Source organism: Penicillium angulare, assembly GCF_028827245.1.
Source record: "Penicillium angulare strain IBT 27051 chromosome Unknown utg000001l_segment0_segment0, whole genome shotgun sequence".
Lineage (NCBI taxonomy): Eukaryota > Fungi > Ascomycota > Eurotiomycetes > Eurotiales > Aspergillaceae > Penicillium > Penicillium angulare.
Window position 1 is genome coordinate 3,069,901 of NW_026623160.1, and position 16,684 is coordinate 3,086,584.

The 16,684-nt window shown below is 46.4% G+C and overlaps 7 protein-coding genes across 7 annotated transcripts; 6 read left to right on the plus strand and 1 right to left on the minus strand.

Annotated features, from left to right (window-relative positions):
• Positions 1-518: 518 nt before the first annotated feature.
• On the plus strand, positions 519-3,950 carry N7478_001084 (putative NF-X1 finger transcription factor; the record flags this gene model as incomplete). The annotated part of the gene is made up of 1 exon (XM_056917299.1): positions 519-3,950. One exon carries the CDS (start codon positions 519-521, stop codon positions 3,948-3,950), a length of 3,432 nt encoding a protein of 1,143 aa, XP_056785179.1.
• Positions 3,951-5,875: 1,925 nt separating this feature from the next.
• On the minus strand, positions 5,876-6,982 carry N7478_001085 (alpha/beta hydrolase; the record flags this gene model as incomplete). The annotated part of the gene is made up of 4 exons (XM_056917300.1): positions 5,876-6,029; positions 6,086-6,211; positions 6,273-6,779; positions 6,843-6,982. The coding sequence occupies 4 exons, from the start codon at positions 6,980-6,982 to the stop codon at positions 5,876-5,878; spliced, it is 927 nt and encodes a 308-aa protein (XP_056785180.1).
• Positions 6,983-7,384: 402 nt separating this feature from the next.
• On the plus strand, positions 7,385-8,391 carry pre3 (proteasome core particle subunit beta 1; the record flags this gene model as incomplete). Its single annotated transcript, XM_056917301.1, has 5 exons — positions 7,385-7,424; positions 7,476-7,521; positions 7,604-7,618; positions 7,695-7,970; positions 8,067-8,391. The coding sequence occupies 5 exons, from the start codon at positions 7,385-7,387 to the stop codon at positions 8,389-8,391; spliced, it is 702 nt and encodes a 233-aa protein (XP_056785181.1).
• A 966-nt stretch (positions 8,392-9,357) lies between these two features.
• Positions 9,358-10,925, plus strand: N7478_001087 (putative cyclin-dependent protein kinase complex component; the record flags this gene model as incomplete). Its single annotated transcript, XM_056917302.1, has 2 exons — positions 9,358-10,587; positions 10,653-10,925. The coding sequence occupies 2 exons, from the start codon at positions 9,358-9,360 to the stop codon at positions 10,923-10,925; spliced, it is 1,503 nt and encodes a 500-aa protein (XP_056785182.1).
• A 1,412-nt stretch (positions 10,926-12,337) lies between these two features.
• Positions 12,338-13,455, plus strand: N7478_001088 (uncharacterized protein; the record flags this gene model as incomplete). Its single annotated transcript, XM_056917303.1, has 2 exons — positions 12,338-12,657; positions 12,732-13,455. 2 exons carry the CDS (start codon positions 12,338-12,340, stop codon positions 13,453-13,455), a joined length of 1,044 nt encoding a protein of 347 aa, XP_056785183.1.
• Positions 13,456-14,422: 967 nt separating this feature from the next.
• N7478_001089 (uncharacterized protein) lies at positions 14,423-15,159 on the plus strand (the record flags this gene model as incomplete). The annotated part of the gene is made up of 2 exons (XM_056917304.1): positions 14,423-14,434; positions 14,482-15,159. The coding sequence occupies 2 exons, from the start codon at positions 14,423-14,425 to the stop codon at positions 15,157-15,159; spliced, it is 690 nt and encodes a 229-aa protein (XP_056785184.1).
• Positions 15,160-16,235: 1,076 nt separating this feature from the next.
• Positions 16,236-16,667, plus strand: N7478_001090 (DUF3237 domain-containing protein; the record flags this gene model as incomplete). Its single annotated transcript, XM_056917305.1, has 1 exon — positions 16,236-16,667. The coding sequence occupies one exon, from the start codon at positions 16,236-16,238 to the stop codon at positions 16,665-16,667; it is 432 nt and encodes a 143-aa protein (XP_056785185.1).
• Between the last annotated feature and the right edge of the window lie 17 nt (positions 16,668-16,684).

The following is a 16,684-nucleotide window of genomic DNA, read 5'->3' on the forward strand; positions in this document are numbered from 1 at the left end:
CCTTAGACTCGAAAGACTGCTCAGCCCACGCCTGGCACTTGCTTCATACGAAAGTAGACCAGATAAGGCAAATCGAGGGCATTGAATGCTGGGGATTACGATTGATCATGATTTTGAGTGGATCGGAGACTCCACCGGTCTCCGCCATGACTCACGACGTAACGCGACTGACTCACGCCCCCACCAACTTACCGCCCTCTTCTCCGCCTAATATTGCCACATGAGGTTTTTGTGTCGGAGCTTTCTAGATGTTTCGCTTGTTCAAATACTTCTCGCCCTCCAAGGGTCATATCTCTTACCTTTTGACTTTTTTTTTACACATTCTCGACCGCCTCATAGCTTTTTGATCTGACTTCGTGCACCTGGGTGAATTCGAGTTCGAAATACTCGCTAAATTCCCCGCATTTCGACCTTGACCTATTTGTTTGTCAATTGCTACCTTCAATTTCTTGCAGTCCTAAAATACGCATATGAGCATATCGTCAGGATCGAACTACCTGTTCGTGAACTCACAGATCATGTCAGATCCTGTACCAGTACAGGCTCCTTCGAATCCCCCTCGCTCCCGAAATCGACGCCGCGGAAGGGGCCCCGCCAATCGTCAAGGCCAGCCAAATATACCAGCTCAGCCTGCGGGTGAACTGCTTCCAGTCCAAACGCCAGAAACACAGCCAGATGCTGGCTCCAGCTCCGCCACACCAAATGATCAAAACAACCCGCGAAGAAGAAACCGTGAAGGACGGGGGTCTCGACCCCGAAGAGGCCGCGGGAATGGCGCACAATCGACAGCTACTACGGAAAATGGAGAACAAAGTGGGCAATCGTCTCAAAACCAGTCGCGTGGAATGCGGGCTAGAGGGTTCGGGGCACGGTTAACGAAGGCTGGCCAAGAACCCAATGATCAAGAACGGGGGACGATAGCTGAGGATGACCAAGGACTCCGAGCCGATGTACCGGATTTTGTACCAGGCATGCCCGCATCGAATAAAGATACAGCATCTTCTGCGCCCAAAGGAAAAGGAAAATCGAAACCTAAAGCGGCACCAAAGCCACCGAAAGTAACGACGAAATCGATAGCCGATGACATTGCGACCCGAATCCACGAAGATATTGCCCACAATTTATATGAGTGTCCTATTTGCACAAGCGAGCTAGGGCGAAGATCAAAAGTCTGGTCCTGTGAGTTGTGCTGGACAGTCTTCCATCTCAGCTGTATCAAGAAATGGTCTACAAACCAAGGCGCAGCTGCCCAGAATACTAGTCGCGATCCAGATAATGGCGAAGGTTCCGCTGCTCCCCGTGCATGGCGATGCCCTGGCTGCAATCTTTCACATGAACATTTTCCGACTACTTACACCTGTTGGTGCGAGAAAGAAGTTGATCCAAGGGCTTTCCCTGGGCTTCCTCCCCATTCATGTGGTCAGACTTGCTCTCGTCAACGCAAAGGTTGCCCTCATCCTTGCGATGCAACTTGTCATGCTGGTCCGTGTGCTCCTTGTACTGCTATGGGACCAACTCAAGACTGTTTTTGCGGTCGGAACTCCAGCACAAAAAGATGTCAAGACACGGATTATGAGAAAGGATGGAGCTGTGGAGAGGTCTGCGGTGATCTATTGCCCTGTGGAGAGCATATGTGTACACTTCCATGTCATGAAGGCTTGTGTGGTGCTTGTGATGTCAAGCTTGAGGCCCGTTGTTACTGTGGAAAGGTAGAAACTGAAATGCTATGTAGCTCCAGAGATGAGGAGATGGACAGTCAAACCATTCGTGAAGATGGGACTGAAGAAGAATGGACGGGCTGCTTTAGTTGCAATGATACCTGCAGTCGCCCATTTGATTGCGGGCTACATTCATGCCAGAGGAGCTGTCACCCTCAAGATTCGCTCCCAGCTCATTGCCCACGTTCACCGGATGTCGTTATACGGTGCCCGTGTGGAAAAACCAAACTAGCCGACATCCCCGAACACACACCCCGGACTTCCTGTGAAGATCCAATTCCTCACTGCCCAGAATCATGCGGCAAAATGCTTGCATGTGGTCATTCATGCGACCAGGTCTGTCATACTGGCCCATGTGGTTCTTGTCTCCGTCGTGTACCTGTTGATTGCCGATGTGGCCGTATTACTGCAATGAGTGTTTGCCATCAAGGTGATCTTCAAAATCCCCAATGTATGCGCATGTGTAAGGCCACGCTACACTGTGGGCGCCATGCTTGCACAGAGCGATGCTGCGCGGGAGAACAGAAGGCCATTGAACGCCAGGCTCTGCGCCGCAAGCTTAAAGCTCATCTCCGTCCTTCCGATGAGGATATTGAAGCAGAGCACATTTGTACTCGGATATGTGGTCGAACGCTGAAATGCGGAAGACATACATGTCCGGAGCTTTGCCATAAGGGCGCCTGCAATACGTGCCGTGAGGCAATTTTCGAAGAAATTTCGTGCAATTGTGGAAGATCCATATTACATCCACCCCAGCCGTGTGGAACACAGCCCCCTCCATGTTCCTCTCCTTGTGAACGTCCTAAGTCGTGTGGCCATCCTCAAACTGCACATAATTGTCACGTCGATGACGAGACTTGTCCCAAATGCCCTTTCCTGACCGAAAAGCAATGTCTCTGCGGCAAGAAGGTGATGAAGAATGTGCCCTGCTGGCTTGCAGATTCACGCTGTGGTCAGATCTGCGGAAAACCCCTCAAGTGCGGCTCTCATTTCTGCAAGAAGGATTGCCATCGATCCGGAGAATGTGAAGATGCCACTCAACCTTGTCAACAGGCTTGTGGTAAAAATAAGACATTGTGTGGCCACCCATGCTCAGATGCCTGTCATGCACCATATCCATGTCCAGAAAAGACCCCATGCCCGACTATGCTCACAATAACATGTGGTTGTGGAAGGTTACGCCAACAAAGACGCTGCAATGCCGCCAAGGCCGTTACTTCCAAGGGCCAACTTCAACAACCCGAACGTCTACCCATTCTTACTCCCCTGACTTGTGATGATGAGTGCAGCCGCTTGGAGCGAAATCGTTCCTTAGCATCTGCCCTCGGTGTTGATATCAACCAATCGACAACCATGCAAGCAATCTCCCCCACCAACCTTCCATACTCCACCGAAACACTGGATCATTATATCAAGCTTGCATCAACCGTTTCACTATCGACTCTCCAGACATATGAATCGACCTTGCATTCCTTGGCCACCGACTCATCAAGCCGATCAACACGCTTCCAACCCGCCAAATCCACACTTCGTCAATTCACACACTCCCTCGCAACAGATTGGGGCTTTGTAACCGAAAGTCACGACCCAGAGCCACATCGCCACGTCTTTGTTTTAAAACCATTAGCATGGACACCACCAGGCTTCGGCGTTGGCAGCGGCTCTTCCATCGGCATTGGCGGGATGAGCGTGCGTGAATGTGTAAAACTTCGTGAACGCGAACGCACAAAGGAACGCGAAGCCCAACGTACAGCCTCATTGGAAGCTAAGGCAGCTCGTGACGCTCTTAAGGCGCAATCTGGCGTAAGCGGAGACGGTTGGGCGCAAGTTGCATCTCGAGCCAAAAAGCCCGGTGAGATCAGTGGTCCCAGCACGAGAAGTACCACTCCTGTCCTAAATCCATTTGGTAATCGCACTATGTTCTCTGCACTTTCTGGGGAAGGGCTACCAGATGGCGGGTCTAAGAAGGAGCGCCTGGTTCTTCGCTCGGGTATTGGTGCGGGCAAGGCATTGCGCTCACAGCCTGCTGCGGAGGTTGTGGATAGCTGGGAGGAGGCGGAGGAGAAGGAAGAAGAGGTTGAGAGGGAGCAAGAGAGTGCAGTTTCGGATGGAGAGCAAGGACTGTCGGATGCTGTGGCTGTGGCTGAGACGGAGACCCATGAGGAGTCTCATGAGAAGCCGTCTGGAAATGATGAACTTCCCGTCGCTGATGTTACTGATGTAGTGGATTGAAATTTGAACGGCATCTCCTAAATGTTATGACTCATGATACTGAGAAAAGCGAAATTTGTTCTAAAGTTTTTCCTTTCCCTGCATATGATACCCGGGTGGCATTTGAGGACCCCCGGGGCCTCCGATCTGAACATGTGATGCTTCAAGTCACCTTGTTCTATATACTTTGAAAAATGAAAATAGATCAGTGTATGAATTCTTTTATCATTTCTTCATGCTTGTTATTGGGATCTTACACTCGTTTAGAATTGAGTTGTAATATGTGAACCTGGCATACCTCGTAAATGCATGATCAACCTCGTCTCTTCTCAACATTCGAATTAAACAATGGCACAATAGATGCTCTCTGGTCGTAAATATACCAATCATAAATACCAAGGCTTCCATCATCTTCTCAATCAAGAGTCCAATAATCTCAACCCAGTTATAGAGAAACACCAATCTAAGATGTATACACGCACAACCTGACAACCACACATCTTCCAACACCCATAGACGGACACATACATCAACCAAGCCCATACACACAGCCACATATACACAAAATCAACATCACTCAGCACTCATGCCCGCATTGATCCCCCGGTAAAACCTTAACAAACATCAAACACCCCTCCTGCGAAGCCCTATACGGCCCATGCAACATCCCCGGCAACCGATACGCATAAGCCCCAACACCCCAAGACTGGTTAAGTGAAAGATCCTCTAATCCCCCTTGCAAGAAACATACTTCCTCAATAAAGGTATGTGTGATTGGTTCCTCTGACGTAGTGGTGTTTGGTTCCCACCATTGTAGAACGGATTTGTGCATCTGTTCATTGGATCCATTCAGGAGCTGTTCCCAGATTCCGGGGGCTATGGGGGTCCATTGATTTTGTGAAGATGGATTTGGATTTGGATCTGAAGCTGCAGTTGAGTTTGGGAGGGGTGGAGGCGTTGTGAATTCTTTTTGGATGAATGGGGATGGCATTGTCACAATGTTTTAAAACAAGTTTCAAGGTTCTTGGTCACTAATGATGGTATGTTTCGGGTTCAATGTGGATAGGTTGGATAGATTGGTTGAAGAATGTGAAATTAATTGATTCGATTGAGTTGGGGTTCGTTAGGAAGTGTACTAGACGTTTAACTTTGAACTCGTCTATATCGTTCGGTGCCGATCTTATGCTGACAAATTTATGCTTTCCAGTTGGGGTAGATGGAGAAGCTGTGAAAATACAGTGCATTCAACAATCTTCAAGTTGGCGTCTACTAGTAACAAGCTATTAGCTTGATTATAAGGGGGTATTGCAAATTTCAAGTTCTAGAGGGTGTCGTTGGGGTACCTAGCACCTCCTATACTATGTCAGTATCCGGGTAAAGGATGGGCAATAGGGCACCCAAGTCAAACTTGAATACACCTCGCAAGATTTAGATTAAATGGATTACTTAAAATTACTGGGTGTATAATAACCTACTGAGATTTGAATATGATAAAGTTACAGATATACCAGGCTAAGAAGTTCGTATATATTAACAGAGACGGAGCACTGCCTATATCACAGCAAGTCCGAAAACGACATGTTGAGTCAGAGCCAACGAGAATACAACAAGATCAGACCTGACAAAATCCAAGAAATAAAGACAAGAAGAGGAAATAGAACAGAAAAATAAACCAGAAAGCCCCAAGAATGAGAATATATCACATCAATCCCAGATGGATATCAGTGCGACCTTGTAGGTATCCGAGTTTTTGCGACTTGCCGATAGAAGAAGCCAGAAGGAGCTATATTGACAGCATATCAGGCTAAGAAAAAAGAAAATACAAATGACCCTCATCCATGTCGTGAGAGTGAGAGTGGGTATCATGGTGGTATTTGAGGCCTGCTGAGATCAGGCATCATTGACGTAGACATAAGGGATCTCAGCAACGACTACAGTTAACGTTTCTAATCATCCATCACTTCTTCGGTAATGAATCCGAGGACGTGTTCGAAATAGCCTGGTTCGGCTACAGAGTCATTATGAGCGCCGTTGGCTAGGGTGCGCCAGATTTTGGTTTCTGATTGGCAGAGAGCAAATAATCCGGTCATGTGCGAAGGTCTAGTATTCATCCGATGTTAGTACGTTCTATATAGTTTAAATTGATTCAAACTCACGGTACAAGTTCATCTTTTAATCCACTTAGGAATAGGATTGGGACTTTTTGGATCTGTGGCAGCCAGTCTTCACTTTGCCAGGTTTGATGGCAGAAGCGGGCTAGATAGCGAGCGGGAGGAACGAGTCTGAAATGACATGTTAGCAATATTTTTTGACGGGTGATGTTCAGCTGCAAGGGACACTTACACTGGAATCAATTTGCGAATGCTAAGGAAGGTATTTTCCAGTATCAAGCCTGCGAAATGCTCTTGATTGGTGTTGACCAGATTGATAGCCACGGAGCCGCCTAAGCTTTGTCCATATGCGACAATCTTTGTGTCTTTTGTGTCGGCGCGTTGGAGCAGGTAATCCAAACCAGCCTGAGCATCAACCTTTAATCCCACTTCATCGGGTGCACCAGTCGATTTTCCATAGCCTCGGTATTCTAACATGAAGACATTACAATGCAGGGTGTCTTGGAGGGCTCTGGCGATGGGAACACGATGTCCAATGTTTCCAGCATTGCCGTGGAACATAATAATAGTCAAGTTGCGCTTGAGACGACCCTGGGGCTGGGGGAAGAAGTATGCATGGAGTGTTTCCCCGTCCGGTGTGGGGATCTGCAAATCTTCAAAGTCTTCGATTCTAAACTGGAGAGGACTTGGAACGTTGGTTCGGGCATCGGCAGGAACACTACGGGGATAGATCGCTTCACTGGAGCCTGGTTAGTATTTGGAGCTTAGGTGTAGCAGATCGAGGGCAAGGATCTTGATTTACTTCTGCTTAAAGTAGAGTATTCCACTTGCGACCACGGCTAGACCGGAAGAGGCGAGTACTGGCAAACGGAGAAAGTTCATTGCGCTGTTGGCCATATTGCCAATGGTCCAGGATGGAGGCGGCGGAGGTGATTCGGACATAGTGGTAGCTGGCCACACGAGATGAGTGGATACGTAGACGGGCTGCTGTCAATGGAATGAGTGGAAAGAACACCAGGAATAATATTTTAGAGAAAGTCCAAGTGTAGCATGTAGATTGGTGTCCAACGAGTGAGACTCTGACGATCTGAGATGAAAGAGAGTTCGAGAAGAGGCCCAAGGATCAAGGTGTTTCATTTGCGGGGGGCTGGCGATAAACCCGATCAGCGTCAGTGCTGGCTGCTCACCGCCCAAGCTGGACGCGTTGGAGCTTCTGCCTTCTTACAGCTTCATGAGAGCATCATCCTACCTCTTCAATTTCCAATAAACCCCCCATCTCTCTCCGTTGCTGTTCTTTTTTAATTTTATTTCTTCTATATTTCCAATCGCAGCTAATCGATCAAAATGGTTTCTTCGCATGGCGTATCTGGCATGCTGGGTGAAGGTGAGCTGAGCTATCGTCATCGGCTGGTCGAGGAGAGCTAACACTGTCCAGATGGCATCCACGTCGACATGAACCACCTGAAGAGCGGAGAGGTCAAGTAAGTTCTTCCCTTTGGATTATCTTCTCTACTAGACTTGGGAGAAATTGAATACTGATTTGTCTTCTCTTCTTTCCTTTAGCTTGGGAACTTCGATGTGAGTGCATACCGGCGCTTACCCTATTACTTACACCTCGCACGAAATCGATATCGATATTAACGAATCAAAATAGCATGGCAATCAACTTCAAGGACGGTGTTATTCTCGGTGCTGATAGTCGAACAACCACCGGAGCATACATTGCCAACCGAGTCACAGACAAGTTGACACAAGTGCACGACACCATCTGGTGCTGCCGATCGGGTTCCGCAGCCGACACCCAAGCCGTCGCAGACATTGTCTCTTACCATCTGAACATGTACGGTGTGGTCAACAACGAAGCCCCCAGTACCCAGGTGGCAGCCTCTCTCTTCCAGGAACTTTGCTATGAGAACAAGGACGCACTGAGGTGAGTTTTCCCCCCACCCATACCCCTCTTATCTGCATCAGAGGCATAAGATGGGATCGGGTACAATGAGATTAGAATGAAGCTGATTATGATTAGTGCGGGTATCATTATTGCGGGATACGATCCACGACACGGCGGCCAGGTATACTCCATACCACTGGGAGGATCCCTACACAAGCAGTCGTTTGCGATCGGCGGATCCGGCTCAACCTACATCTACGGTTATACCGATGCGCATTGGAAAGAGCAGATGACAGAGCAAGAGGGAATTGACTTTGTGCGCAGTGCTCTGTCAGAGGCTATCAAGTGGGATGGTAGCTCTGGTGGTGTGATTCGAATGGTTGTTCTGACTAACAAGGGTGCTGTGCGGCATCTGTATCTGCCGGACAACGGCTACACTGGGCCCGGAGTGACAAATTAAAGATGTACGAATAGAGCATGCGTTTTGGTCCTCGGAAATGCGAATGGATATCATGATATAGCCATATTCAGTTTCAGTTTTGTCATTCTTTTGAAATCGCCTTTCTCGTTCTGTTTTCTGTCCCCGAGTATTCGAATGGGGTGCTAAGATCAGGCAGTAATCGGCTGTCATGTCCCAATGTCCGCATAACTCCGGACCCTGGGGAGATTAGGGCGTTTGGGTAGCAACTTTCCAGGTTCTTCAGGGTTCAAATGCTAGTGTGGATTTGATATGGGTATTAGAAAGGCATTGTGAGGATATATGTCGTTAATAGTACTGCTTGTTATCATAGCCATTTAGGCAGTTGATGTACGGGCATATTCCCCTATTACATCATAGCTGTTGTGCTGCAGAGGAAGTATGGAGATGCATAGAGAGTATGCAGTGTATGTACTCCATGTATAGATCATCCTCAGTAACTTGAATCTGAATGAAGGTTCCCAGTTCTGGAGTCTCTCCTATATAGAATGTGATCTATATAATAAGTATCACCTCCTCTTCTCCTCTTTTTCTCCTTCTAATCTATCCGAAATTCAATTGCCACCAAACCCAGGCCACGGGGATGCAGATCGGGCTGTCATTCGTCCGATATAGACTCACACCGTCTTTCTTAGCAGTCCTGTCTAGCCTCAGGGTGAAATGCGGAGGATTGATGTTATCTCTACCGGTTTGTTGGAAAAGGCTGTGAACCTGATCTGCCTTTCTTCTGGCCCTTAAGACTCGGACCTTTCGTCATCGAATGTAGCGTGCAAACTGTCCCCCACTCCCTTCTCCTTTCTCCTCTTTCTCTTTCTGGTTTCCACTCCTTTCATTTGATTTTCCTGTATTATTTGAAAAAACCTGTTGAAAAGTCTTGATATAATCAGTGATATCTTCATGGATTCCTTGATGGGAGAACTAACCGGCACTAGTTAATAGCGCAAAGAGATGGGATCCATTGTTGCGAACCACGTGCCGTCCAATCCGATCGACACGATGTTAGGAGCCAATACGGTCAACTCGGTCAACTCGGACGTTTATTCTCACGCTACACTCGACGCTCGCTCTAGATCGAGCTCCAATAACACCACCCCCACCTCATCTACCACCGCCCCGCCACCTGTAGGCTCAACTTGGCTTCCCGCGCATTCGAATGAGATCCCCGCCTACATCGCCTCCCACCACTCAAACTCCTCCAGAGAAGAGTTCCATCCCCCGCCATCCATGACCCCCTCCAACTATGCCCCTCCCTCCGATTATTCCTATTCCAGCTCTCACACCACCCCTCAACATCCGCCTGGTCATGTCCCCATGGCTAACATGAACCCAATGACCTCCTCCACTGCGCCGCCATATACCCAGTCTCCGGACTCGCCGCGTCTGCAGCCCACCCACCTGCAGTCTTTAGGCGGCTCAGAGGCAAATTCTCCCAGTCGCATTCGCGTTCGAAGTCTTTCCCATATCCAGAGTTTAGCCAGTGAAGAATTCCTGGCCCCACCCCACCGATCACATCTCCAAGACCAACATGGTGCACCACAACGGCAGTTCGAGATTAGCTCCATGCCCGTGGGCGATATTATCGAGATGGTAGCCGGCTTGCTCACCAAGATCACCACAACCAATGATTTGCAGCATGAACATGGTAATCGCCAAATGCCACCACCAGATGGGACGACCAATCTGAGCGCCCAAGCCACAAGTGTTCTCGCTTTTCATGGAAAGAATGTCCCCAGCATCACTATCCTCAGTTACCTCACTCGCATTCATAAATACTGCCCCACAACCTACGAGGTCTTTCTCAGTCTGCTGGTGTATTTCGATCGCATGACCGATCTGGTCAATCGCGGGCAGCCGGATCGGTCGCAACCTCAATACGAACACACTGCGGGCGACCATCAAAGGTCCACTTCGCTCGATCCTATGGATACAACCGCGGACAGCAGGCAAATGCATGACCCAACAATTGTCACGCCGCCATCTTCTGCGGGTATATCTGCCCAGGATCCCAATCCCAATTCTTCTATTTCTCCCGCGCTGTACTCGCAAGGAGAAGATGATAGTCTCTCCCATTTCTTTGTCGTTGACAGCTTTAATATTCACCGGCTGGTCATCGCCGGCGTGACCTGTGCGAGTAAATTCTTTTCAGACGTCTTTTATACTAACTCCCGATATGCAAAGGTATGTGACCCACCTCTTAAGAATCTTGTTAAAGTTCAATCTCACTAACAGTTCCTTTCCATAAGGTTGGTGGTCTTCCACTAGTCGAACTGAACCATTTAGAGCTTCAATTTCTTCTATTAAACGACTTTCGTCTCGCTATCCCCGTCGAAGAACTCGAATCCTACGGGACAATGCTCGTAGAATTCTACGCCCGTGAAATCGTCTCGCAACAACAAGCGGCCGTCCCACGACCTATCGTCGGATCAACCTCAGACACCGACGCAATGTACATGCGGTCTTCTCGCGAGAAGCGACGAGACCCCACCGAGCTCGGTCAAACACCCACACCACCTTGATTGAACTATATTGATCTCATCCTTATTTTCAACTTGGGTTTCGTCCGGAAGCTGTTTAGTTCATTCATCCTAAACTTGAATAACAGTCTACCTACTACATCGCTTGTCGCGCCTCACATCGTTTCGCACGCTGAGCATCTCCATGCTTCGATGGTGAAGGCTGCAACATCTCAAGTTTATCAATTCTTTGATTGTTTTTGATTTGGCGCCACATACCCTCTCTGCACTCTTATCCCCTACATATGCCTTGACTTTTGACCCGCATTTACACATGATGGCCTGTATAGATTTGGATTGTCAGCTTGTTCGCTAGCCGGGGTTTGTTTCGATGTGTTTCTGATTCTGATTCTCTGTCGCACTTCATACATTTACATTTATTGGGTTTTTAATGTCTTGTCCGTGTTGTGTGGACTATTCTTTACTTTACTTCTCGCTTTGCTGGTTTATCTCTCTATTTGTCTATCTGTTTTTCCACCATAGTTGGGTGTCTGGCGTTAGATTGCATGGCGAGTTAAGGGCTTTTAAGACTCTAGTCTGTTTCATATTATGCTTTTTATCCCACTACCTCTTCCCTGTATACAGTAGTGTATGTAAGAAGATGTTAAAGGTGGTATTGGTTCAATTCTTGATCTCACGCCATGTACTCAACCGTAGCTTATAATAGAAAAAATTGCAAGGAGCTGTCCTTTACATAGTTACCAGGAATGTTAAACAAAATGATATGCAGTCCGCCGAAAGTACCAACATGGTCCCATCCCAGCATTCCTCAAGCTCCCGGTCATCTAGCCCAAAATGGTATAAGGTGCATGAAGAATCTGAGTTCGGAAATAAAGTACCACTACATCTCTGGAGCTTTCATTAATAAAGAGCTACCCATATCTATCCCTTGGTTCATACAACCACTTCTATGCCATTGAATTGATTCCATATAAATATTCACCAGTAGATGTTGAGTCTATCTCATATAAATGCAAGGTAGCTGTATCTTCAATTGCTGGAGAAAATCAATGACTTCAAGTTCAAGTTCAGGTTAAATTTGATATATTAGATAAACTTTGAACTAGGTATCTCATGCAGAGCTCGGAGAAAAACACCATGATCCGGTAAGTCTCATTCCTCCGAGTCACGATGTGTGCATAGTAGGCTTCGGGCCGGATTCCGAGGATGTCGAGACACATTCTTTTTGATATACTTATTTTAGCTATCATTCTTGGCTAAAGAGTTTGCAATGCATATACTCCGTGCTATTATCTCCATGGAAATGAGTTCTTTATACCTATATACCTACTAGTATATTAACCTACCAATCTAACTTTTGATTTCTATAGACTACTATCTGACATAACATAATTTCTACATTGATATTCCAAACCGTCATATACACTATCCACATTCTGACATCCCCCCTCGCCATGCCTCGCAAAAAAGACCTATTGCTTCTTTCAGGCTTCCTCTTTCAAAACCTTCCAGCAATCCTTGCACATCCCGCCCCGGGTCCGCCTGGAATCTATTCTTCAGAAATACACATCGACAGTACAGCCAGATACATCGAAAATCCAAGTCTAGATCGCGAAGAATCCAGCCCAAGCTCTATCCCATATGCCGGCTATATCACTCCTGTGGATAGCGTTGATGAGAACAGTGGAGGGCAAGGAGGAGGGCAGGGTTCATGGGGAAATCAGGGTCAGAGCAGTGGAGATAGTACTCTGTCCACGGTGACTGATAACAACTGGTAAGTGGATCAGTTTATGCCAACATGACATGCTTTATTTATTTATGTACTTCGATACTAATGATGTTGTCTAGTCCGGCCGGCTCTACAGAAACAACAACCGTAACTATCACGACAGATGGTAGCGGTGCAGACACAGCAACTATTACAGAGACTGCTACCGATACCATCACAGCGCCCCCTATACCAAGAACCGACACAGTAACCATAACGGACAGCGCAATACTAACAGAGACAATCAGTTCCTGCACAGCAACAACCACAGACCTAACAATGCTCACGACGAATGGCCCGATAATAACCTCGACAATAACTACACCCGGCACAACAGTAACATCAACAACAACCGAGACAACGACAACAACCGAAACCACAGCAGCAGAAACAACAACTCATCTCATAATCCTAACTCAAACAGAAACAGAAACATACACAACAACCAAAACTGATACTTTACAAATAACAGTAACAAGCACCGTCACATCATCACCCTCAGACTGTTCAACCGCGCCAAACAACGGAACTCTAGACAATGGCTCCTGCACAGATCCAACAATCAAATACGAGTTTGGACTTGACGGTAGGACCGAATATTCTCATACGACGAATAACCAGAAGGATTTTCCGTTTGGTTCGTCGCCTACCATTGACTCTGTTGCGGATTTGATCTGTAATCGGTTGAGGAGGTCTTGTCATGCGCCCCAGGAGACTATTGATCAGTGTTATGCGGCGGAGAGTGCGGTTTCGGGACTTGAGGGGCAAGAGGCGGCTGATATTTGGAATAAGCTTATGACTTGATTTCACTTTTCCATGAAGTGAATGTTCTTCTATTCTTTTGTTTTGTTTTCAAAGTTCTGGGTCAGACTTGGCATTTGGGTTGGGGACTTGAATGATTTTTTTCCACGACTTAATCATGTATTTAGACAAAATAATACTATTCAACAACCACGTTTCGAATCAACCTTGAACTTTACTTTTTATACCCTTCATACTTTGAATTGAAATATGTTAAATCAGTAACCCAGGTGAAGGATACGAAAAGTATATCGCAAACAATAAGTACCAAGCTAGCCGCGAAAAGGAATAGCTGAATGTTTAATCCAATCACATTACCCCATCACACGCAAACATGCATATTATTTACAGTTCTTTCGGTCTAGATCAAATACACCTTGTAACGCCCAGTCATGAACCACTTCTCATTACCCCCGAGTTATAAATAACTCCCTTGCTCCACACAGTTAATCTTCCAGCCTTGACCCCACCGATCACAGGTGCCTCCAGCTATCAGGGGCCAGCGATGCCAGTGCTCACCACATTCCGTCGACTACGTCGGGAAAGCAGTAAGTACCTACCATAAAAGGCATTTCAAGTTATTATTTAGCCTAGGTTACGGTCGAAGATACTAATAACAATACCAATCAGAGGAGGCGAAACTGAAATCTAAAACACACCCTGCATCTAACCCTTCTCAGAAGAAACATTATCGCCCCTTTTCTTCTATTGATCCTCAGATACAAAGTCCTCTTTTCAGTCTACTCCCATTGGAGATCCGAATTATTATTTACAAATTACTCTTTGGAGATCGCTCACGGCACTACCATTGTGATTGGGAGTGTGAGACACAAGAATGGCGTATTTATTCTTATGGGTGCTATTCTCGAACGAAGAGACTAGATTGGGATCATTGTCCTGCGGATCTTTCATATGCGCCTAATAAGGCGAAGGGTTGGGGTCTATGGATTGATATTGGAATATTGTCCTCATGTTGGAAAACGTAAGTGAGATATGATCTGACCCTACAATATAGCCCTCCATAACCAGCTGCATGAGCAGCTTTGGCTTGAGTCGTTTGAACTCCGTGATAATAGTGACTCACGCTACAAAAACAGATACATCGAGGGACTCCCAGTGCTCTATAGCTCAAATAAATTCCGACTCTCCAAGCAAAGAGACTTATGCAGCACGCTTCCCGCTCAAATTCCCATTCTGGGCCTTTCTTCCATCCGCCGTCTAACGTTCTGGTGGCCCCTTGAACCCTCTATCCAACCACATGTTTCTAGAAAGAACGGCAAAGACTACGATACAGTCTGGGGTGTTTTAAGCCAGAAATACACTTCGTTAACACATATTTGCATATTCATTGATTGTGTGAGTTTGGCGAAGTTCCAACTGCCAGAGTTATTTGGGGAGGGAGAGGAGGCCAAAGAGAAGTATATTCAGGATAAATGGCTGGATGGTATGGAGAAGATGATTGAGGGAAAGAAGTCTCTGGAGGTTTTTGAGCTGCATCTTGATAGTGCTGTGTATCGGGTGTTGAGATCGAGGGTTAAGTATTGGTTGAAGGAGATGACACATCAGCGGAGGGTTAAGAATAAGAACAAAGATATTCGTTATGAGACGTTTAAGTGTGGAGATAGCACTATTACATGGCAGGGATGTCCGGATGGGAAATATGATCGGCCGTATAGGGGGGGTGGGAGCTCAGATATCTCGATTTGAAATTCAATGTCATATCCTGACAGTCATTGATGGAAGAGGATTCGTGATCGCCAGAACAATAGCATTCAATACTTGATATTTGTGTAAATATTCTCTTTACACGCTCGGATACTACCCTTCTCTATATACAATTGCTTCTGAATTGCGACGAATATAACCGCAGCAAACTCGCCCAGCTAAAAGCTTTATAGGACTCCGAGTCTGTGCTGGAATCTCGTCCGATTGGAGCTGTTTAAGCGTGAACATTGCCTCAGACAAAAGTTTGCTAAAGGTTTACTACAACGACAACCCCTCCCCCCTAATTTAGCCCGAGCACAGATCGACAAAGAGGTTGGCGGGGATCTTTTCAGTCTCTAGAGATAATTATTGGCCATAGTAAAACTTTTATGAAAAAGTGCGAATGACCCAAACGAACGGGCCTTCACCATAAACTTGAAGTGACACAGCATAAGCCCTAAACCTGTTTTTACTCCCAAATTAAGAAACCCATACATGCCCAAACCTTAATTCTCAAAGTTTTGCCCCTAGTGGAAGAAGATGCCCTCGACTAACTTGTTTACGTCTTGTATTTATGATTCTATCATAGCAGGAAGCATATATCATTCTGAACATATGACCATCTACCTCATTACCACTGTGCAGTTCCGGTTATAAAAAGACTGAAGACGAAAGTGTTCAGATATCAAATTCTTTTCTTGCCTCTAGTTGTTGATACAAAGGGTCGCAGCTCAACTCAAAATATCAATACTACGTCCATTTCCATTACACCGTCTCAAAAGAGTCCTCATGCCTCATGCCATAGAAATATATTGTTTCTACAAAACATTCCTAAGCTCAGTGGTTTTACTTCTAGTGCTTGGATCGTCTTTCATTCCTTCAACAATGTGAGTACTAGTATATTACTACTGTCATAATCATGAAAGTCCTCCAGAGAGGCTTTGAATGACATTTACTTAATTGAAATTGAATTTATGAGGTTCATTGGTTATTTCACCACCCCTCCGCTACATCCGTCTGAACTTTCAATGAAATTCGAACAAGCTTTCACGCTCAGAGCCGAAATTTCAAATCAAGGAATGCAGGAGCTAGGAATGGTCCGAGACAACTTGCACCGCTACATTGTGCCTGTAACTGGCGGAACACTCAACGGCTCTGGGATGGACTTTCACATTTCAGGCCCTGGCAACGATTGGATTCTGCTAGATACCATCTCTGGCATAGCACACCTTGACGTTCGCACTCAAGCTCAAACAGCGGAAGGAAAGTCAGTTTCTATTCGGTTTCCAGGCACCGTGAAGATGGATGAGGATGTGGCTCTTATATTGCGATTTGATCCAAAGGCGAAATCTACCAACCCCGGGGATCACTATTTTTGGACAACGCCTACATTTGAGACCAGTGAACAGTCATTTCAATGGATGGAACAGCATTGCTTTTTGGGCATAGGTTATTTTAATGTTCAAAAGAGTAAGATGACTATTGTCTATGACATATACAAGCTACTCTGATTCGACAATCATGCTCG